At 41.4% G+C, this 24,465-nt stretch overlaps 1 protein-coding gene across 7 annotated transcripts in view; it reads left to right on the top strand.

Annotated features, from left to right (window-relative positions):
* opa1 (OPA1 mitochondrial dynamin like GTPase) overlaps positions 1–22,946 on the top strand; it is a 56,889-nt gene extending 33,943 nt beyond the window's left edge. For all 7 annotated transcript variants that reach the window (XM_073870296.1, XM_073870294.1, XM_073870293.1 and 4 more), the window contains 2 exons: positions 12,949–13,021; positions 21,563–22,946. In XM_073870296.1, coding sequence (XP_073726397.1) covers positions 12,949–13,013 — 65 coding nt within the window. In that variant the 3' untranslated portion in view covers positions 13,014–13,021; positions 21,563–22,946. The remainder of the gene's footprint in view (positions 1–12,948; positions 13,022–21,562) is intronic.
* The last annotated feature ends 1,519 nt before the right edge of the window (positions 22,947–24,465 follow it).

Below are 24,465 nucleotides of genomic sequence, written 5' to 3'. Positions count from 1 at the left end.
TCTTCGGCTTTGCCACATCCTGCAAGAATAGGCAAAGAACATGAGTCCGGATGAAATCCTGGCCACTTCTAATTTTTCTTCAAATAGCAGAGAGGAATTTTGGGCCTGCCTGGCCTTGCTGCCTTTTCCGCATGAGATGGCATCATGTTCCCAGGGCAGATTAAATGATCTTTATTGACCATGCTCACCTCCTAATTCTATCTAAACTGTAGTAAGAGCATCTTTCATTTCATTTTCAATTTTCCGTATTTTACACATGATTTCCATATTAATTTGCTAATAAACTTATTAACGATATCCCAAAAAGACTTTATGAATGAACAGGCCCACACAGAATCTTGACATTTTGAAAAAGCTAGTAACAATAGCACTCACATTTAAGCACATCTTTAACAAATCCATGCCATGGAGAGTAAAATGCCAAAAAGTGAGTAGATTCCATATACAACATAGGCAGTCCCTCTAGAAAAAAAACGCGATTATGCGATCGCATGATTCAATGCATAATCAGCCAACGTCCGCATATTTATGCGGGGCTGCATTTTTTAAATACGCCGCACTTTCGCCGCATAAATTGCAGATTTCTGCTCGCAAAATATGCAGGCTTGCATGATGTCATAATCCCCGCATTTTCGTAGCAAAAGTCACATATATCTTTGCAGAAAGTTGAAAAAAAGTTGCATTTACTTCACTCATGCGCAGCCGCAATTTTTGCAAGTTCCCGCAAGTTCCCGCAAGTTCCCGCAAGTTTGCCAAGTTCCCGCAAGTTTGCCAAGTTCCCGCAATTTTGCCAAGTTCCCGCAATTTTGCCAAGTTCCCGCAATTTTGCCACGTTCCCGCAATTTCATCGCATAAAATTGCAGAATTATCCGCATATACCATCGCATTTTTTAAAGAAAATGTGCCGCAAGATCAAGGATTTTTGCCCACAACATTCACAAAAAACCCCTCATGCAATCCCTTGCAAACTAGGTGCATCTTTATTTCTAACAACAAAGATCCTTCATTTTTCACCTTACCAAAAATTACTTTTTTCAGATAAAATTCTCGAATATTAATGACCTTAGCATACTGTTCTGGTTGCCAGTTGAAAGGCTTTTCTCAGACATTTGACTTCTGGAGAGCTTCATGGAGTTTTTACAAATCACTGAAGCCCATTACTCTGATTGAGTCCCTCGGAGCGTTGTGCTCCAGTTCACTTTGATGACGCATTTGCAGATCCAATACAAGACTGTACCGAACTCCCCAAACTGGGTTTTTGATTTGCTTCATGCCATTCCAACGACCCCTTGTTTTGCTATACTTCTGAATGGTGATGTTAGAAATCAGAAAGCAAGCGATTTATTTTAAGAGATTGTCTCCAAGGCATGTCTATCTCGCATCGCCCACCTTACAAGACCCAACAGGAAAAGATTCCAGAATCCAGTAGCGAACGGGGAGGGGTTAGGAAGCAGGGGGATTTCAAACCTTGTGCTTTTTAAATCACCTATGAGCTGTTGTTACACGCTCCCTGTTTGCCTTTTTTCTTAGACGGATTGGAAAAACTGACAGCCCCCTTCATAAAACCAGAGATGTATCGACGGGCTCGCGAAACCTGGGGCTGGGCCAGAGGTTGAGTCCAGCTTACAGGGGGCCACGAGGGGCTATTACTCCCCACAGGTGCGGGGAGCTGAGCCACTGACCCTGGCCTCACCTGTCTGCCTGTTTGAAGATGAGGAGCTGGGGGAGGACGGGGTACTTCCCTTAACAAAGGGAAAAATGTACCCCCGGGGCAAAGTCTGGTGTTAAGAGCGATTTGCCCTTACTTGCAGGCAGGCAGGCAGAGAGCTGCTCCGGTTTCACACTTGGGGATTGTGTATGTGTACGTCTGCGTATGAGTGTGTGTGAGAGAGAATGCGTGGGATTAGATGTGTGAGATGGCTATGTTCATGCTCGCTGCCTGGGGGTGATGTGACGTGTCGTGCGTTCGGCGCACCAGGGCAGCTGCGTGGCATCGTGCCTCATCTGGACCGCTGCCCACATCACTAATATGCAACTGCAGGCATGTGAAGAGACGGCTTTATGAGTCTTTGATTTACTTAATAGACTTGATTCAATTACCACAAACCACGGCCTGCATGGCTCCCTCTCTTGTCAGCCTTTATGACAGTTTAATCGTGAACTTCGCTCACGTTTTTTTTTTTTTGCAGGCTGGAAAATTGATGTGTAAACTGCCGAAGTAATTATTTTGTATTTTTTGTAGCTACTTTTTTAGGGTTTGTTTTTATAGGCTGTGCTGACCCTCAAGCATTCAAAAAAAAGTTTGAGACGTGTATGAGGTGTGGATGTCTGGTTTTCCATATTTCCACCATTACTTTTACTTTTTACAAGGTGATGGGAAATTGTTGGCGTTAGTGTTGCAGATTTTGATGGTTCACTTCTTTTAAAATTCTTCAAAATTCCAAAACTTTTTATCACAGATTTTTTAGTGTGGTTTGCCTTGATCTGTTTTAAATTTTACATATCTATTTGTTTTTTATTACACTTAACATTAACATATGTTAACATTAATGCATTTGGCATACGCTTTTTTCCGAAGCAACTTACAGTGCATTTAAGCTATACATTTAATCAGTACTTGTGTTCTTTGGGGATCGAATCCATAACCTTTCATTGCTAACATGATGCTCTAAGACAGGGGTTTTCAAACTTTTTCTCAGCCAAACCCCCTTGACATAAAATCTCATGGGGTACTTCAGGTAAATAATGTAATTATTTCAATAATTTAATAGCACATTTGCATGTTTACTTGTGAAATACTTCTGATATAAACATTTAAAATGTTTATATCAGAAGTATTTCACATGGTTATTGTTATTATTACCCATTATTGGATTAATTGTGTATTTACATTGTATGATTTAATTGTGATTTATTTTTCATCAACTCACAAACCCTCTGCAATTCCCTTATGGACCACCAGGGGTTCACAAACCCCAGTTCTAATAAAATATTAGAAATTAAATAAATAATCATGATATTAAAGGATTAGTCCATTTTCTTAAAAGAAAAATCCAGATAATTTACTCACCACCATGTCAACCAAAATGTTGATGTCTTTCTTTGTTCAGTCGAGAAGAAATTATGTTTTTTGAGGAAAACATTGCAGGATTTTTCTAATTTTAATGGACTTTAATAGAGCCCAACATTTAATACTTAACTCAACACTTAACAGTTTTTTTCAACGGAGTTTCAAAGGACTATAAACAATCCCAAACGAGGCATAAGGGTCTTATCTAGCAAAACGATTGTCGTTTTTGACAATAAAAATAACAAATATACACTTTTAAAGCACAACGTCTCGTCATGTAGATCCGGTCGTGATGCGCCAGGTGACCCCACGCAATACGTCATGACGTCAAGAGGTCACAGAAGACGAACCCGAAACTCCGCCCCAGTGTTTACAAGTGTCTTGAAAGAGGACCGTTCCTACGTTGTTGTATGTCAACTGATACTAATTAATGTCTTTGTGTCAGTTTATTGTTTATAATGGTCCGCAAATGTGCGTTTTATATATGTAACACGTGACCTCCCTACGTCACTACGCATTTACGTTAGGTCGCGCTGGACCGGACCGAGACGAAAAGTTGTGGTTTAAAAGTACATATTTTTTATTTTTCTTGTCAAAAATGACAATCGTTTCGCTAGATAAGACCCTTATGCCTCGTATGGGATTGTTAGTAGTCCTTTGAAACACCGTTGAAAAAAAACTGTTAAGTGTTGAGTTAAGTATTAAATGTTGGGCTCTATTAAAGTCCATTAAAATTAGAAAAATCCCGCAATGTTTTCCTCAAAAAACATAATTTCTTCTGGAGTGAACAAAGAACGACATCAACATTTTGGATGACATGGTGGTGAGTAAATTATCTGGATTTTTCTTTTAAGAAAATGGAATATTCCTTTAACTTATCCGTATCTACACTGCAAAAAAGTTGGATCAACTTAAAAAAAATTACTTAAATTGGTAACACCTAAAAAAAAGTTTGTTTTCAATTCCAAAAGTGAAATTTTACATTTGTTTTTTGGTTGTGAAAATTAAAATAATTTTTTAGGTTGATTCAACTTTTCACTTTTCTACAGTCAGTGTATACCACATGTTCCAGCATCCTCTCAACAGCTATTGTGATTCACTCTCAGTGTTGTGTGTTGTACCTTCCTTAAAAAAATACGTTCTCCAACAACCCCCCTTACACCTTTACATCATTTTGTCTGCTTCATAAAAGGATGATGTGGAAACCAGTTTTAGCGCTTAGTGAAACGTGCTCCTCCATTTCCTCCTTGTCTAGTGATGTATGTTGCTACCCCTGACTCTGTATACACAGAGCTTAACTGTGTTTGCATGAGGCGTTAGGTCACCACAGAAGCTTGTGTACGTCTCAACCGTTTTACAGTGTCTGACTCTCTCTCTCTTTGTCGTCTATGTAATCATTAGTGTACCTTCAGCTCACATGGTAAAGCACTGTGTTAGGAATGGAAAGGTCATGGGTTCAATCCCAGCATCACACTTACTGAAATGTATAGCTTGAATGCATTGAATAAAAGTGTCTGCTTGAAAGGAAAAGCAGTTCTTGTTCTTACCTCAACTTAGATAAATTAATACATACTTATCTTTTATAAATGCGTGCACTTTTAATCTTTGTACAGCGTTTCGTGAATGTGTTAGCATTTAGCCTAGCTCCATTTATTCATATGGCTCCAAACAAAAGTTTTATTTTGTGCCACCATACTTACTCGTAATGTATCAGTCTTTAAATGTGGAAAACATGAAAGTGTTTGTTGGCTTCTAAATTCATCCCTGTTTGGATCCTAAGGAATGAATGGGGCTAGGCTAAATGCTAACACATTCACAATGCGCCGTACAAAGATTAAGTGCACGCATTGAAAAAAGATAGTTATGTATTAATCCGTCTAAGTTGAAGTAAGAACATAGTAAAATATTGAAAAACGGTGGTGTTTTCCTTTAATGCAAAAATCTGAATGTTGGCTACTGTTTGATAACTGTATATATACTTTTTGGTTATTGAGGCATTTCATGTGAACTGTTGATTCAGTTATCGTCTGGTCGTGATGTTGTCGTGGTTGCTACAGAGTTTAATCAAATAGCAAAGCTTAAGAAATGACCTATGAATGTTGAGAAATGTTTCTGACAAAGAAATCTACATTTATACAGTTAACAGTCGCTGTAATCCAAAGTGACTAAGACATATCTTTTTTAAGTGTGTGTGTTCCCAGGGAATCAAACTTAAGACCTTTCCGCTGGTGTTGCAATGCTCGGAGTTGTATACTGTACCTTTAATGTTAAATAGATATAATATCTATTTCGAAAAACTTCCGATATTAAATGTTTTTTAACAGATTAACAAACGCCTTGAGGATTCAACCAATGCATTCTCATTCCCACAGAATGGCACGCTCTGGGATGTCACACAATAGTTTATAGAGAACTCCATAAACTTCCCTTTCATCTGTGGCCAGCTCCTGTGTTTTTTCCTCCTTGTTCTCACACGCTCCCGCTATAGTCTCAGCACCCCGTAGCTCTAATGTGAAAAGCATATTTTTGGCCAGCCCCTCCAGTGACAGAAAGACGATTATGCCTTTCTTTCAGGGCGAGAGAAAACCGTTTCCGTCTCTTAAACAGCTGGAGCGAGCCCCCTTTGCCCCCTCAAAGCTGGCCGTAGCCCCATTCTTCCCATGCAGTCCGATAACCTGCCGCCCACTCCCACCAACGCATCTCCGTCACCCCTCTCTCAGAGGTCCTGCTCTCGACACATAAATCTCTCAACACTCGTCGTCCTTGTGAAGGAAAGGTCCTTGGGAAGTATTTTCCCCTCTTTTACATTCACTCTGTGCCTCACTGCCTTTTAACAACCTGTGGAAGCACGTCACAAGAATGGGAAGTGGACCAGAGGTTTCGCGTTCTGCGCTTTCCCCAAAGAGTCTGCAAAGTTTTGATCATTTAAGTAATCTGGAGGTTAAGCTAAATATTTGATGTGCATCTTATGCAGTTTACAGTTTTTAGGACCCTCAGCCCCCCATAAAAAACATGACATTTTCTGAATTGTTTTAAACTTTGCTTTGCTGAATTTTGGGAATTGTTTTGGACAAATTAAATAGAGAAATTTGATCTAAATAATAGTAGTAATAATAATCTAATACAATATTTTATGCTTTTGAAATTGCCTACATTGTATGTAAGATATTAGTTCTTGCAGCAAAGAAAAAGTAAAATAATAAGTAAGACGAGTGGGTTTAGTGCTCATAGGATAAAATTTGTGAGACACCAAAATGTACCATATTTGTAATGTTTCGTATTTGTTTAATTTCTTAGCAGGTCCCCATCACTGCAATGCCTCTATACTTAAAATTAAAAGTTTCTTTAAGTTTCTATGTTGGTCTGTATGGTTCCATTAGGAATCTTTAACTCTTTCCAGGCCAGCGTTTTTTAAAAAGTTGACAGCCAGTGCCAGCTTTTTTCAGAGACATAAAGAAAAAAAGAAAAAAAAGTTTTATCCTACCTTCATAAGTTCTCTTTTTATCACCTCTCAAATATGGGTAGGTTTCTTCAAAAACACTATTTTTTTGAGCAAAAGTCTGAGATAATTCAATTTTTGCAAAGGACTTTTGAAAGAAATCAAATGCAGAGTGATCTTTAAAACATACACGGAGTTCTTTCTCTTTCACTTGATGAGTTACTTCCGGGTTGTAAAAGTTGGCTCCTGGTATATAATAGCGTATTGTGGAAAGCCGGAAATTCTCGTCATTGGCAGGGAAGCGTTTTCTCTTATAACTCGTCAATGGTGGGGAAAGAGTTAACATCCAAAGAACCTTTTTGTTGCACTTAAAGGTGCAATGTGAGACTTATAGAAGGATCCCTTGACAGAAATGTAATATGAGATACATAACTATATTATCAGTGGTGTAAGGGTCAATGACCTGAAGTTAATTATTTTGTGTCAGTATGGTTCAATTAAATGTAAAAGGGTTAAAATTTCAAAATAAATTTGCAGATTACTTGCATACATTCTCTTTTAGTCTAAAATTTTTGGTTTTATTAATTTTGAAAGAATATTTGGGGGATAATTGCAAAAATGTCAATGTGCTGTAACCGGTCTGTGTCAATTGGTGTAACTAGTATTTCTTTTAAATGAAAATATAAATATATTCATAAAAAGGTGGAATAAAATATAATCATCTAGGTTAGTGTAATATGATTTTTACATACATTTTTACATCATTTGTCAAAGATTATTAAGAAAAACAGCTGTTTTTTAAATATTACAAAAACACATTAAAATTTACATTTAGAAATAACTAATAAAATTATATTAAATTTTTTTTATGATTACCCTTACATGCCATCAATGTGGATAAAATATTTAATAGTCTCATTATTTTGCACAATTGGCGGTTACACCATTTGACATTTTCAGGTCCATTCATTCATAAAAATGGTGCAAGTGTAATATTTTATTGCATAAAATCAACATAAATAAACAAGTTTTTTTTTAAGATTTTTAAATTTCTCATCTTGCCAAGCTGTTTTTGTCACTGACCTGTATAAAGACCTTACATAATGAACTGTATTGTTTTTACTACCTTAGTATGAGCCATTTTTATCTACATACACTATGGGTCCACTTACATGGAAGTCGCCATTTCACGTTGCCATAACCCTTAATGGACAAAATGTTATATAGATTGTGTTTTGGTATTACGTTGTCTAGATGCCGCTAAAAGTCCCACAATGCACCTTTAAGGTTCTTGGTAGTGGAAAAAAGATCTACAGACTCTAAAAGGTTAAAAGAAATGCTTATTTGGGAACCAAAAATGGTTCTTCTAGCATGGTTTTGACAAACCCTTTATTTTTAAGAGTGTGGGCTGAACTAAAGCAAATCCTGTTGTCAGTTTCCTGCAAGGCTGCTCTCCAAAGCCTCAGCACACTGCACTATACATCTATCTGCCAGATAGCCTGCTATGAGGTAATAGGAAAACCATACATTTCCTTCCTTGTAGAGTAAAAATAGTGCGCTTGTTGCAGCGCTTCACCTTCTGGCACAGTCGGGATGACATAGTACAGCTTCTTTATCATGTCTTTGTTCAATTCATAGTTAAGAGAAGGGATTTACCGAAGCTATAATTTTTACCTCACTGCATCACTGTAATGCATCCTGCCGACTGCTCCAACAAAGCTCGCTTTTCTCTTTTAAATCCAGAGGCCTAAACTTGAACCCTTTTAACCAGTACACAACCTCCATCAATAAATATGTTGTCCCACCTAATGATCCATTAAATCAGGACCTGATGAAAAGCCCTGACAGATTTCGGCACACACATTAGCCGGCCTAGCGTGCCGGAGGATCAGGTTCCACATATCACCTTCGATGGAGTTAAGATGACATCCTCTCGCATTAAGGAATTTGGACATGTTTACCATCTCAGAACAGCCCGCCATCGGGGCACGCAGCGGCTTGGCCGACCTAAAGTGTGAGATTAATGGAGATACCGGACGTTTGGTGTCTCGCCCACTTCGGCCACCTGCGAGGGTCAAAGTTGGATCTTTACGCTGACTGACACGCAGTTATGAGAACGGCGTATATAATCACCGTGCACTTTCTGTCTCAAGCAGGCGCAGGGGGACAGCGGTCTATTGTCCGGTTGACTGTTTTCTGGCTGCTCCACGTCTTGACTTGCCCCTGACTTACCTTCACCAAAGCCCTGTAATTAAATGCTTATTGGCCAGGCTGGAGGGAGCCTGCGAAGGGAAGGTGAGGAGTTCAGCGTACACCTGTGTTGACACGGGGCTGTCTGCACGCATAACCCTCATAAGGAAAAGTCTCTCACGCAGCCTAGGGGGAAATTTAAGGGAAAATTACCATCAGAAGCACCGGAGGTTAAATGACATCAGAGATGGCTGTGTCATATTTAGACAGAAGGGTTCACGTATGAGTTTACTTTTCAGCCAGATGTGTCGTTGGGTGTTTTAGATTCCAATTTTTGGAGTTTATCTCAAATAATCTCCCCCCTTAAGTAGCAGAGTATAAGGGATTACACGTTGAAGTAAGCCAACGTTTTTCAAATTAGTTCAGATTTTGGCAGTTCTTCTCTGGCCATATGTTTTAGAGATACCTGAGAGCTGATTTATTATTCCGCATTCATTCTTGTTCTTTACCTGTCTGAAAAAATCATACAGGAATATCTACCATAGAAGACAGCAGACCCTCCTGGTGGCCTGCTTGTTGCTTTAGGAGCTTCATCCCAGCTGACATTTAGATTTATGTATTTGGCTGACAAGCGACTTATACGGCATTCAATACATTTCTTCTTCTACATCTATATATTTCTTTAATGAGTATGGCTGTTTCTCAATTTCAAGAACGCAAAGAACGAACTCAAAAGGTCGCGAGAACACAGAACGCACTTGTGAGAATTGAGATGTGTGATCTTCCTGTTGGTCAGCTGACCGACGCCATTGTTTTGCCGCAAAGACTTCTGGGGCGTAAAGCGATTTCAGCGCGCAAGTCTGCACTCGATGCATCCTTGATTTCAAGAACACATCCGGGCATTTTCATGCGTCCTCTTTACTTGGGTTCTTGAGAATTGGAATTTAACTTTGACGATTAATGATGACGTAGAGCGAGAACACGAGGACGCAAGATCACTACAGAACGCATATTAAGAAACAGAAATGTTTTTCCCTGCTTTCGAACTTTGTTGCTAATTCAGTGCTCTACCACGTGAGCTGCAGGAACAACTTCCAACTTCTTTAGTGGTCTTCCTCTGGAAAAATGGTGGGAAACGTGAGCAGTTGATAAAGCTACTGCCACATTTTAATTTCTTTGCGATTTTCCCCATTAACGGTTGTGCTACTTGATGGCAAACACTAAAGAGTGTTTGTATCAAAAGGGATTGAGTTTCTCTTCAGTTCCTTGCAGCTCTTTTGGCCTCCATCTCCTCGGTGGTATCCCGTGCCCTGACTCGCGCTTTTCCTCTTCTTTCTGTTCTCCACGGCCACACTGTTTCACAGTCTAATTACAGGTCAATTAAGGGCTTTCTCCAGCCTTCTGCCGCCCGGCCCGGGAGGCTTAGAGGCCCGCGAGAGCGGGAGTGAAAGAGATATCATTTCATGTGGAGATCAGGCGAGAGCCCCTTTCAAAAAAGGGATTGAGGAGGAATCCCGCAAAAAGAGAAAGCCACCACACACACCCTCAAAAAAGGAGGGTGCTGGGACAGGGGCCAAAGGATTATGGGAATATTCATGACCAGATAAAGAGAGGAGACCTATGAATGGATGTGTCCAAAAGCTCATCTCTAAGGTAAACAGGCTTCTAAATGGAGTTTGGATCCCGTTCTCGGACACACAGGAGCAGGGGAAGGAGCAGTTCTCTCTCCTGTGTCAAATATCCGTTGGGCTGAAAAGGAAAGTCTTGTTTTGGCCTTTTCTTAGCCGTCATTCTGCGTTCCTTAACAGATGGCGAACAGGAATAAATATCTGTTTCTCACAGTCTTTTCAGGCATGTTAAGCCAATATGCACACAAGTTCACATCATTCATTGCCATTCGTTCTTCTTTAAGTCTTCATTGGATAAAACACAATTTCTGGGCAAGACACATTGTAGTTGGCCTCTGCAGTGTAGTAGATGCTGCTACATTAACTTGATTTATACTGATCTTTTTTTATGAATCAATTCAAACTATCCATTTGATCAAACTATTCACTTTCAAATATATCCACTGATCCTTGCAGGACGATAACATTTAGTTTATAATAAACCTTTTAAAATCGCTTAAAAATATATTGGGATATTTTATCATCCAGCTTCATTGGGGAAATAGTGTAAGGGATTAGCATACTTCTGTGCTGCTATGAACCAACGCACCACAGCCAGCTTGAATTTCATCTCCACACCTGCTGTGTCAGAATGCCCCCTTCCCAACGTAATACACTCTTTTACTTCCTTTTATGTCCCGTGCACAAAAAATACCGTTCCTGGGGTTTGTGCATGCATGTATGTGCTCGGAGGGTGCTGAAGGGTCACGTTTCCATGCTTCGGGACATTTGAGAAAGTTTATGTGTGAGCTGCACGTGTGCGCCAGTGTGTGGGTCATAGTGTTGGATTTCAGACCTCGGAGATGTCCACAAAGGCTGTCTTATGTCTTTCATTCCCCATCTCTGAATTTAAAGGGGAATCCCCGAATCACAAAAAAGCTAAAACGGCTGCACGAGCCTCGAATGACAGTATTTAGTTACGGCCACAAACTTGTTGCCGTGTCCACTTGAAAAGCCCAGTTAACCTGTTGTCATACGACACTTTAAATAGTTTCTTTTCACACTATTAGGACACAAATGGACTTGCATGAGTGCACAGAAATGGCATACAGACATGTATCCAAAACAGGGGTGCCCGAACTCGGTCCTGGAGGGCCAGAGTTTAGCTCCAACTTACCTCCGCACAATTGCTTGTACGCTTGGTAAGACCTTATTAGCTGCTTCAGGTGTGTTTGATTAGGGTTGGTACTAAACGGCAGGACACCGGCCCTCCAGGACCGAGCTTGGGCAACCCTGATCTAAACTTATACATATACATATATATACAAAAATATTGATGACTCGTCTAGTACTACTACACAGATTTTTGTCCAATCAAATTTTCCTTAGAATAATACTGTGTTTACACCAGCCGTTGTAGAGGCGTCAAGCGTGAGTGATTTCAATGTTAAGTCAATGGGAAGACGCGTTGACGCACGTCTGGAGGTCTCGCGGTGCAAATTAGGCGTTTAGCGCGGCGCGGTAAACACGTTTCCGCCTTAATCGGCGTGAATTGAGCGTCTGGTGCAGTACACGCAATACGTGCGAATGGTGCTTTTTGTGCATTTTGCGTTTGATGCGAATTTGTAGGCTGACGCCCGAGTTGAAAAATTTGAACTTTGGCGGATTTTCGCACCATGTTAACCAATCAAGGGGCCTGCTTGCTGCTGTGGTGGCAGCCCTGCCCAGAGTCACTCATTCAACGTGAAGGAACGCTTGATATTGTACGTGAGCATCACCCGGAGCTATACGACACAAGTTCTTATTTCTATAGAAAACATCAGCCATCTTGCAAACAGACAACCGCACAGCACTTGCCCCTCCCACTTTGCCTCGGACGCATGTCAAATGCTTGCTTTTTCTGCGCGTCTTACGCGAATGCATTCAAACTGTTCAAGCTGCGAACTAGGATTTTGACGCCTCAAAACGCGGTTGGTGTAAACGCAGCTATTGTAATACAAAAAGAGATAAAATCTTCATTATGTCCTGCCCAAATGTTCAGTTTTTAATAAGATACCACCAATACGAGACAGAAATTAGTTCTCATTTGATTTTAATGGGGTCCTTTAGCTCTTAGTCTTTGTAGCCTTTAATTTGATTGTTGTGGTTTTAAAAAAGATCAATCAGTTATTTGCCCAAAAAAACAACAAATTCAGAATCATTTCTGATTTCAAAGGACATCTCCCTGTAACGTTCCCAGGGAACAGCCATTCCACGCTCCTCTACCTCCTCCACCTTAACCCCCTGAAGGGGACAAGCTTTGAATCGGCATGTGGAGATGAGGAGGTGCAATAGAACACCACCTCTTCATCATTTGCTTCTCAACCACACATACATTTCAGTATTGAACTGTCAGAGTCCACCATCTGCTGTTCGGGTGACAGTGATTGTGCCCACGGTGCCACTTGACACGAATGATACTTTATCCGTGAGAATATTTTCTTGCATACGAGTCCACTTGAAAGTGCACCACTGCAGTGACAGGTTTTTTTTTAGGCACGTTCAAACTTGAGGAGTACAAACAGAGGAGATGAAATGTATATGCTGAACTGACAGTTTCGCTACTTTGTGTTTTGCTCACATGTACATTTTTTGTCTTACAGAAAAAGTGCGGGAAATTCAGGAGAAACTTGAAGCCTTCATTGAAGCTCTTCACAAGGATAAATAGAGCAGAAGGTGGTTGTTTTATTTACTATGCATAGATAACATGAGCAATTTCAGAGTTATGGATGTGATGTTTTCCAGTCAAAAGTTGAAATATCATTTCTTACAGAATGTATTTATTACTTACTCACAGTATATGTTTATTATTTTATTACCTTCTCTAAGCCCCTAATGATAAAGTCCAGACATCAGAAAAATATGAGTCTATATTTAATATGAGGGAAACATGCATAGGTTATGGATGTGACAAAAAGTTTTTGAGAGACAGTTCTGTGAAATAAATGCAAAACCATAAGCAATAATACCCAACAAATGGAGATGGGATAGCTTTTCAAAGAATATTTAATATTTATTTTACTTGAATTTTTGTATTCGCATTTATGAGGAAAAACTTTATGAGCATGACATTTCCTCATTATGGATGTGATATTTTAAATAACTTAACCTTGGAAAATAATGGAAAAATGCTTTAAAATTTAAAAAAAAGAGACTTTGCATGAGTATTTAAATCACCAAATATTGACATCTAAGATATCAGTCTGGTAAAAAAAAGTAATTAAAATGTTGACATTTGCATGGTATTGCCCACATGTTCTTCATCCAAATTTATTGGGGTATTTTATACTTTTCATTTTACCAGGATTATCACTTTTTATAAAAACCTGGGAATATCGGGGAAATTTAAAGGAATATTCCATTTTCTTAAAATAAAAATCCAGATAATTTACTCACCACCATGTCATCCAAAATGTTGATGTCTTTCTTTGTTCAGTCGAGAAGAAATTATGTTTCTGTTTCATTCCTCCTGACCGCCAGAGGCGGTGCAAAAGCACTAGTGGATTATCGCAGCGCCAGCTAGATAGGTCGAGAAAATATACCAACAAAGTCACATGGTGACATAGGCTGAGCCCTGAGCAATAAATAGCCAACCAGCTCAGCCTTCTGCCTCTTTTGCTTTCTCGCTTGTTGTGATAGGTCGTTTTTCCTCGATTTTCGCGCCGTCAAGTGCAGCTTACCTGAGCAGCGAATTTTTTTTTTTTTTCGTCCTCGCAAGCTGTGACAGCGCGCTATTTGGAGTCTTTTCTTCCTTGCATCGATCGGTGAGTCGTGGGTTTATTACATTCGGTCTCTGTCAACACTTTATGCCTCTCGGTGCCGTCCGGTGGCTAGTGTCTTCTACGGGCGTTTTTGTATGACGGTTCCCCGTCATCGTTACATCTTTACATCTGACGGATATACGGGGTTTCAGCCTCTCGGTGTTAGCTCCCGGCGGCTATTGTGTTTTCCTACGGGCTTTTTTAGTGACGGTTCCCCGTCATTTTTATTTTCAGACGGATTTGTGTGACTGCTCGTGCCTCTCGGTTCTATCCGGGGGCCAGAGTTTTTTTCTACGGACGGTTATACCGACGTTCCCCATAATTTTTGGTTTCGTTTTGTAACTGCTCGGGCCTCTCGGGGCTATCCGACGGCCGGTGTTTCAATAGTTACGGTTTCCCGTTAACCCCTTAAAGCTCTCGGTATTACCCGGTGATTTTTCGTTAGTTTCTCTTTGGGTTTTTTTATACGGAGGGTTTTCACTTCAAGACCTCGTTTTGTTTTGTTTTTTAGAGGTCTTTTTTTGCCACGGTTTTATGTTAGCGGTTCCCTGCTAACATTTGTCACTGACTTGAAATTATTTATCCCTCATTTTCTTTTTTGGGGAAAGTTATGGCACATAGCTCTATTGCCACGGTTATTCCCTTAACATGCAAGCTGTGCCCTAACTCACTCCTGCCGGACGACGGCCACGACGTATGTCCGTCATGTTTGGGACTGCAGCATTTAAAGGAGGCTATCACGAACCCGTGTCTGCACTGTAGTCTCCTGCCCATGTCAGAGAGACGGCTTCGGCTGGCCGAACTGGACCCTAAATGTGCAGTCAGACTTGGGGAAAAGGAGTCGCAGTCAGCCAAACGGAAAGGGAAACGCAGTGCATCGGCGGCTGCCGGTGCCCCTCCAGCTAAGAAGAAGGCTAATGTTACAGATAGCGAGCAGCCAGAGGATGCCTCTCTTTCTAAAACGGTTGCTGTACTTTCGTCTGAGATGTTGGAAATAAAACGCCTTCTCCAGACGCTACAGCCTGTGATTCCTGCATCACCTGCTACCATTTCACAGGAGGATGAGGAGGATTCCAATTCCATTAATCCTAGGGTTCTTGAACATCTGGGTTCATCTTCCCCTTCACATCACTCAGATTTCGATGTGCTCTCCACAAGTGCATCTGATGCACTGTTTCAGGATATGACAGTGGTAGATGCTACTGCACAATCTCCCATCCTGGAGAACGCAGCCTCTTCAGTAGCTGGGGGCTCTAGTGGGGAATCAGCTCATTCAGGGCAGACTATGTCCTCCACAGATAACACTGTGGCTGTGCTTCAGATGGCAGTCGCACGCCTAGGGCTGGATGAATCGCCAACTCAGCCAGCACAGTCCAGTGTCTTTTTCAGACAGACTGCAGCCGGATCCAGCTTCGCTATGCCACCTTGCAAGGACTTCATTGCAGAGTTTTCCAACTCCCTTACGAGTTCTAATGCTTCGAGAAGGCGACCAAGGACAGCCCGTACTCTGGCATCTATGGTTGGGGCAGATACTATTGGAGTTGGCCGTGCTCCGGAGATCGAACAGGCGGTCGCTGCCCTAGTGGTGTCACCCGATGAGGCTCTTCGAGGCAATGTGCGATGCCCCAGTGCCCAGTGTGGCCGCACCGACTCGTTACTTAAGAAGGCATACGAGTCTACTGCATATATTACCCGGGCAGAGAACACCATTTGTCAATTACTCCTTGCCACTACTAACACTCTCGAGTCGTCTAAACCTGACCCCTCGGTCTCGCAGTTTCTTCAAACTGCCCTTTTGGCTATGGGTCATGTTACCCGTGAGCTGGGTACCCTGACGGCCACACTCCTGGCAGCTCGTCGACAGGTATGGCTCGCCCAAGCAAGACTGCCTGAAGACTGCAAGAAGACATTACGTGACCTTCCAATTGTTCCCGGTCACCTGTTCGGACCTACTGTTCCAGAGCTTCTGGAAAAGCGGTTAAAACTGTCCGAGGCCACTCGACAATTGACGCAGCGTAATCCAGTCTTTAAAGTGCCAGGCCCTCAGGCTCGTCATCGTTTTCCAACCCAGGATCAGAGGTTCCGCCAGCGTCCTAACCCGCAACCTCAAGGGTCACAGAGGCCCCGTGCTGCTGAGGACACTCGAGGTTTTCGTCCACAGCAACGGCAGTTTTCAGGGGGTCCACATCAGCGCCCCCCCACAACCGTTAAAGGGCGCACTCACAAAGCTTGAAGCCATCGGGCCGGTGGTCGACCGTTTCTCAAATACACAGCTGTCGTACTGGAGGGAGACGACTGTAGATCCCTGGGTTCAGACCACGTTAAGCAAGGGGTATGCTCTACAGTTTCGACGCCGGCCCCCACGTTTTTCCAGGATCGTTCAGACGGTCATAAAAGATCCGGCACGTTCAGTGGCCCTCTCTCTGGAAATTTGTTCTCTTCTGGAGAAAGGAGCCATAGAAAGAGTTCATCCCTGTGTTCAAAGGGACGGTTTTTATTCAACATACTTCCTCGTAGCAAAAAAGGATGGTGGTTTTCGTCCGGTTCTGGACTTGAGACATCTAAACAAGTTCCTGAAACATCTGCCCTTTCGAATGTTGCGGGCAGCCGACGTTCTTCGGTCTGTCAGGAAGGGGGATTGGTTCACAAGCATCGACTTGAAGGATGCTTATTTTCACGTGCCGATTGCTCCTCAGCACAGAAAGTTTCTCCGATTCAGTTTCAAAAACCAAGCCTACCAGTTCAGGGTCCTTCCTTTTGGCCTGTCTCTGGCCCCCCGAGTGTTTACGAGATGCATGTCTGCAGCCCTACATCCCATGTGGTCCAGGGGGATGCGAATCCTGCCTTACTTGGACGACTGGCTGCTGTGTGCAGGCACAAGCTGGCAGGCTGTGCAAGACACCAGCCTACTTCTGATGCATGTTCAAAGGCTAGGCCTTGTCGTCAACGAGGCGAAGAGTCATCTAAGTCCAGTGCAGAAAATCACTTACATTGGAATGACGTTGGATTCCTGCGCAATGTCGGCCACCCTCTCACAGGCCAGGGTGGACAATATTCTACAGCTGCTTGCTCGTTTCCGGCTGGGAGCGAGCTTAAGATACAAGACTGTTTTACGGCTCATGGGGATGCTGACTGCTGCTACTCCGGTTATCCCACTCGGCTTGCTCCACCTCAGACCTCTCCAACGGTGGAACAACAGTCTTCGTTTGAGCCCTGTCAGACATCTTCATCGTCTGATTGTTGTCTCACGCGGTTGTATGCTGGCGTTGACACAGTGGAATCGTCCGTTTTTTCTGATGTCAGGTGTTCCTCTAGGAGTCATTCCTTCCCGTCGAGAGGTGGTCACAACCGATGCTTCTCTGCTCGGTTGGGGAGCTTCGTGGAACCACAGGGGTGTTTGCGGACGCTGGTCCCCAACCCGGTCCAAGGATCATATAAATCTTCTGGAACTACGGGCAGTTTTTCTGGCTCTGCAGCATTTCTTACCAGTTCTGGCAGGCCGACATGTCCTCATCCGGTCAGACAACACCTCAACAGTGTTTCACTTGAACCATCAGGGTGGGACAAGGTCCCTCGAGTCCCTGAATCTGACCCGCAGGATACTCACCTGGGCGCTCCCTCGAATAGCTTCATTGAGGGCGGTTCATCTGCCAGGGTTGCAAAATCAGGTAGCGGATGCTCTCTCCAGGGACGTTCTTCATCCGGGGGAATGGAGGCTCCACCCGGATGTGGTGCGGATGATATGGCAGCGTTTCGGGGAGGCAGAGGTGGATCTTTTTGCAACAGAGGCGAACACTCATTGTCGCTGGTGGTTCGCAAGAGTAGAGACGTCCAGCCCATTGGGACAGGATGCTCTATCCCAGGAGTGGCCAAGCCGGCTGCTTTATGCCTTTCCTCCGCTTCCACTTCTGTGGGAAACACTACACAGGATAGCGCTGGGAAATCACACTGTGTTGCTTGTGGCACCCCGTTGGCCAGCCAGGCCTTGGTTCCCTTTGCTTCTCTCCATGCTGGTGGGCAGACCATGGCAGCTTCCGCTTCGGAGGGATCTGTTGTCTCAAATGGACGGAGCTGTTTGGCACCCCAATCCGGACCGTCTACAACTTTGGGTTTGGCCTCTGGGTCGGACTGTCCTTTAGCTAATCTGGAACCTGCTGTCGTTAAGACTATTACTAATGCTAGAGCAGCATATACACGTCAGCTTTATGCCGCACGTTGGAAGCTCTTCTCCTCATGGTGTGAGGAGCGAGGTTTTGATCCGGTATGTTGTGATGTTCCAAACGTTCTTAGTTTTTTACAACACGTTCTGGATTCAGGCAAAGCAGCCTCCACGTTGAAGGTGTATGTTGCGGCCATCTCTGCGCATCATGGACCAGTTAATGGTTGTTCACTTGGTTCCCACGCCCTCGTGTGTAGTTTTCTGAAAGGGGCTAGGCGGCTGAGGCCCGCTCGTAGTCCCCGTTTTCCTGGATGGGACTTACAGCTTGTTCTGGATTTTATCTGTCCGCCACCTTTTGAACCCCTGCAGACAGCTGACCTGAGATGGCTATCTTTGAAGACTGCTTTTTTGTTGGCAATGGCCTCTGCTAAGCGTGTGGGTGAGTTACAGGCTTTGTCCATTAGTGACTTATGCATGCGTTGGTTGCCAGAGGATTCCGGTGTTGTTCTCTGGCCGAATCCTTCTTTTCTACCTAAAGTCCTGCTCCCGCAGTTCATTAACCAGTCTATCACTTTGGCGTCTTTTCTGCCCACGCCGCAGTCGGACGGGTCGTCTAGTCATCTTTTATGTCCCGTGCGGGCCCTGAAACGTTATGTGTCTGCTACTGTTCACCTTAGGCGAACGGATCAGCTCTTTGTTTGTTATGGCGGCGTGCGGAAAGGGGCCGCCATATCGAAACAACGATTGTCGAATTGGATTGTGGAGGTTATTACTATGGCGTACAAGCATGCTCAAAGACCTTTGCCAGGTAGTGTCGCTTGTCATTCCACTAGGGCGGTGTCTACGTCTTGGGCTGCCTTCAGGGGTGTATCTATGGCGGATATCTGCACAGCTGCTACTTGGTCTTCTCCATGTACCTTTGCCCGTTTCTACAAGATCAACGTTGTTGCCCCTCATGCTGTCTGTTCTGCGGTTCTCCGAGGACAACCTTGATTTAAGGTGGGTGGCATTCCTCATGACTATGTTGGTAGGAGTCATCCACTAGTGCTTTTGCACCGCCTCTGGCGGTCAGGAGGAATGAAACAGAACGCTAGTTACGTATGTAACTGTGGTTCTGTGAATTCCGGATGACCGCCAGAGTTCTTTGTCATGCGGAATGCGCGAGAAAGGCGTTCATGAGGCAGAAGGCTGAGCTGGTTGGCTATTTATTGCTCAGGGCTCAGCCTATGTCACCATGTGACTTTGTTGGTATATTTTCTCGACCTATCTAGCTGGCGCTGCGATAATCCACTAGTGCTTTTGCACCGCCTCTGGCGGTCATCCGGAATTCACAGAACCACAGTTACATACGTAACTAGCGTTTTTGAGGAAAACATTGCAGGATTTTTCTCATTTTAATGGACTTTAATAGAGCCCAACATTTAATACTTAACACTTAACAGTTTTTTTCAACGGAGTTTCAAATGACTATAAACGATCCCAAACGAGGCATAAGGGTCTTATCTAGCGAAACGGTTGTCATTTTTGACAAGAAAAATAAAAAATATCCACTTTTAAACCACAACTTCTCGTCTAAATACGGTCGTGATGCGCCAGCGTGACCCCACGCAATACGTCATGACGTCAAGAGGTCACAGAGGACGAACGCGATACTGCGCCCCAGTGTTTACAAGTGTGTAGAAAGAGGACCGTTCCGACGTTGTTGTATGTCAACTAATACTAATTAATGTCTTTGTGTCAGTTTATTGTTTACAATGGTCCGCAAATGTGCGTTTTATATATGTAACACGTGACCTCCCTACGTCACTACGCATTTACGTTAGGTCGTGCTGGACCGGACCTAGACGAAAAGTTGTGCTTTAAAAGAGCATATTTTTGTTTTTATTGTCAAAAATGACAATCGTTTTGCTAGATAAGACCTTTATGCCTCGTTTGGGTTCATTTATAGACCTTTGAAACTCCGTTGAAAAAAACTGTTAAGTGTTGAGTTAAGTATTAAATGTTGGGCTCTATTAAAGTCCATTAAAATGAGAAAAATCCTGCAATGTTTTCCTAAAAAAACATAATTTCTTCTCGACTGAACAAAGAAAGACATCAACATTTTGGATGACATGGTGGTGAGTAAATTATCTGGATTTTTCTTTTAAGAAAATGGAATATTCCTTTAATATGTAATTTATTTGCCTTTAAAAGTTAATTAATTAAAGGGACACACCACTTTTTTGAAAATATGCTCATTTCCAGCTCCCCTAGAGTTAAACATTCGATTTGAGCCGATCTCCGGGTCTGGCAGTACCACTTTTAGCATAGCTTAGCATAATCAATTGAATCTGATTAGACCATTAGCATCGCTCTAAAATAATCAGAGTTTCAATATTTTTCCTGTTTAAAACTTGACTTTTCTGTAGTTACATTGTGTACTAAGACTGACAGAATGTCTATATTTTAGTAGCCCCTTTGGTAACTTTCAATACCAGGGGACTGTTTTTGGGCCCTGCGTAATATCATTGCGCCTCCTGCAGCCATGATACGGCAGAAAAGTCTTTGATTATTACGCCAGAATGAGAGTATAGTTCCTAGCCATATCGACCTAGAAAATCGCAACTTTTAATTTTCCGTTAGTCTTAGTACACGATAACTACAGAAGAGTCAAGTTGTAAATAGGAAAAACGTTGAAACTCTTTGGTTATTTTTTTGCGTGATGCTAATGGTCTGGTCAGATTCGGTGAATTGTGCTGAGCTGTGCTAGAAGTGGTACCGCCAGACACTGAAATCGGCTGAAGGGATTCCAAAACGGTAAAAATCAAATGTTTAACTCTAGGGGAGCTAGAAAATGAGCATATTTTTAAAAAAGTGGAGTGTTCCTTTAAAGCAACACCAAAGAGTTTGATTTACCTTAAAATAACGTTTCCAAAAAAGTTTCAGTGGTTCATCCACTCGAAACAGGGTGAACGGCACTTTCATATTCGCTTTGCAGCCCTCTATCGGCCAAAACGGCACTAAAGAAGTTTCCAACCGTCGGGCAGTGGTCCTGTAGTTCGAGTGAAAACTACAAAAACTTGCTTTACGGCAGACCTACAATCCAATCAGAGCCAGCTTTGCTGCATTATGCTAAATTATTTACGACAGTGGTAATGGATAATTCCGCTTCCAACCTGTAGGGGGAGCAAAGAGCAAAAACTCTTAAGTGTTGCTTTAATAGAGAATATGGTTATGAAATTGCTGTTATTGAGTGCAGTCTCTCTAAAATGAAACTAAAAATGAGCCTAACATCCAAATTTTTTTGTCTTATTTCAGCATCGTCTTTAGGACACATTCATGCCCCTGCAGAAGATAATGCACTGATCAAAGACATCATTTTTTGTCTCCTTCCCCTTTGAAAATGACTGTCCTTCCAGCTTCTTCTCTCATCTGGTTTTAACATGGAAAGTCCTGCTTCGGATTTCAATCACACACTCGCTCTTCCCCCTTAAAAGCTGCCTCTGTGAAGCAAGCAAAGCTTTGCTGCACATTTAATCTGCACATGGAGCAAAAGCACTTAGTCAAGTATAGAAAGGTACCCGTCAAAACGCCAATACTTTATTCTTTTTTCCCCCCACTGCTTAAACCGCCAATGTGTTCACCAGACATGTTCTCCATGCACGGGGAGGGAAAAAGTGAACGTACATCCTCACTCATCCCTTTGTCTCAATAATTGAGTTTGTCCGGGTTTCTCTTCCTCTTGATGTTATTAATTAAGGTTGAATTTACTGAGAGACCGCATGGTTAAATGCATCTGCTATTGTTTTGCAATGCCGTGAATACAGAAAAATTCTAAACTGTGTTTTAACACCAATTGTCGCCTTTGTGATTTCACGGCGTTTGGACGAAATCCCTCTTTTTGAAGAATTCAAAGAGTTACAATAATAAAATTTTACATTTAAATAGACCTTAATTATCTGTAATTATTTTGTAGAGTTTACATTTATATATGCATCTGTTTGTATATTAGATCTCATCTGTTCATTATAGTTAAAGTCTAATCATCCACTCTCCTGTTTGCTAAAAGTCACATGACTTTGGTTGATAGATGCCTGTGAGGTCAGTTTTAAAACATGGCTTTAATAAACTGAGACAATTTCTGTTTACCACAAAATATATCGTCCACCGCTTCTCGCACAGGTGGATGAAACGGCATATCCAGTCTACTTTACGGGCTCCACCGACTATTTCTCATCACTTTGATTTTTTAAACAGAAATATTCTGTGAAAAGTTTAAGAAATGGATACAATGTCCCCCCTGGTGCACTTTTATTCATTTCTTGCACATTTTGTATCTCCCTAAAATCCATAGGGATTTTTGAAGTCTGCCTGGGTTTAATTAAATGTAAAATTCTCTTCATTGTATTCATAAATATGAGTGTAAGGAGCGTTTGTTCCTAGTATCTCATTTATGTAAATGGGTAAATATACATGCACTTGTAAAGTATCTCTATAGTAAGTCATTGAAATCATGGATCTGTTATCACAGTGGGGAAGTAGATGAGAGTGGTGCTTGTAACAAAACATCTGTATGTCAGTTTAAGAACGTTTTTTCCTTTTTCTGTTGTAGATTGTAATGTTTGCATGTGCCCCGTCAGATGTGGTTTATTTATTAAACTGGTGTTAAATAAGAAACAATAAAAGTGACTTTAAAAGTAAATTTACAAAAGTCTTTTATTTATGTAAAGAAGCTGATAAAATGTATAACATTTGTGATTTTCTGGGAGGTTTTGCATTTGTCATATTTGACGTTTTATAAACATGAACATTGAAAGATCTAAAGTTAAAGCTTTGGTCGCTGCTTTCTCGTTGTCAAGCTGCTTTCTCCTCACTAGTCAAGAAAGTCAACGCTTAAATACATAAACAGAAAACTTTTCAGTCATCCCATAAATGCTTTAAAGGAGCAAAAGACAATTCAACGTTTTGTCAAATATTTATTCTCATGTTTGGAAACGTGGTGTTGTTTTTCCCGGGAACACAAAAGCAGAAATTTTGAATCTTTTCACAGTTTTAGCCATCTTGACAATTCATAGCGACTTACTTTTATGGGCTACTTTCTATTGTGTTTGTTTGTCATTAATTGCCATGACCTCTACACTGAAAAAACAAACTTTTTGGTGTCGTAAAATATATTAGATTAACCCTCATAATTTCTACGTAGTATTAACATTTATTGAGAACTAGATTTTCCTAAGTAAAATGATGATAAATTAATTCTTGTACAAAATGAACTGTGTGGGAATAGTAAGTTGTATTATATATTTTCTTGTATTATTGAACTGTTTTATAGTCCTAAAATAATTACATTTTAATCAAAATCTGAGTTCATTTAACTTAAGCATATAAATTAAAACATTTAAGTAAAATGAACCTAAATGTATTTGCACATGTAAGGAATACTCACAATCCTTTGCATCTGAATATTTAGATTTTTTTCAAGCTTTTTCACAGAATAAGAACTTTAACTACTAAAATATTTTTTAATAAAATGTCATAAAGGTTTAAGCTCTTATATTATTGATGTTGTTTTGTTGTTAATTATAATTTTGTGAATTCACCGTTCAGGTAATCAGTGTTTCCTTACATGAACCTTTTATTCTATTTCTCTCCTGACAATGCATGTCCAAAACAGTTTTGTGTGCGTTTCTGTGTAGAATCAAGTTTATTCAATTGCTGACTTATAGTCAGTCATGAATTTTGTGTTATAATGCCATTTATAACATTAAGAGTAACTAAGTCCACAAAACTATGTTAAAGAAAATAACAAACAGTAAATACAAATTTACCATACACTGTAAAAAAATTCCATAGAAATTACAGCTGGGTTGCCGGTAATTTACCGTAGATTTAAATTTATGTTATTTACTGGCAAGAGTTTGTTCAAAGTTAAATAAATTTAAATTTAAATATTAACAAGTCTTTATCTTTACAGAATAAAACTATAACATAACAGCCTCATGCAAAGCATTCTAGGAACCAGAAATCATCATTAACCTTTTTCTGTTTTTTGCTTCAGATTTTGTGGACCAGAATTTTGCTTGATGCTGTTTTTTTAGTTTTACTCTGTAAAGACAAAGACTGGTAAATGTTTAATGTTCATTTAACTTTGAACAAAAGGTTGCCAGTAAAAACATAAACTTAAATCTACGGTAAGTTACCGGCAACCCAGCTGCAATTTC

This window comes from Misgurnus anguillicaudatus, chromosome 8 (genome assembly GCF_027580225.2).
Source record: "Misgurnus anguillicaudatus chromosome 8, ASM2758022v2, whole genome shotgun sequence".
NCBI classification, from domain to species: Eukaryota; Metazoa; Chordata; class Actinopteri; order Cypriniformes; family Cobitidae; genus Misgurnus; species Misgurnus anguillicaudatus.
Note: the sequence above shows the minus strand (reverse complement) of the source record. Positions and strands in the feature narration are given on the sequence as shown.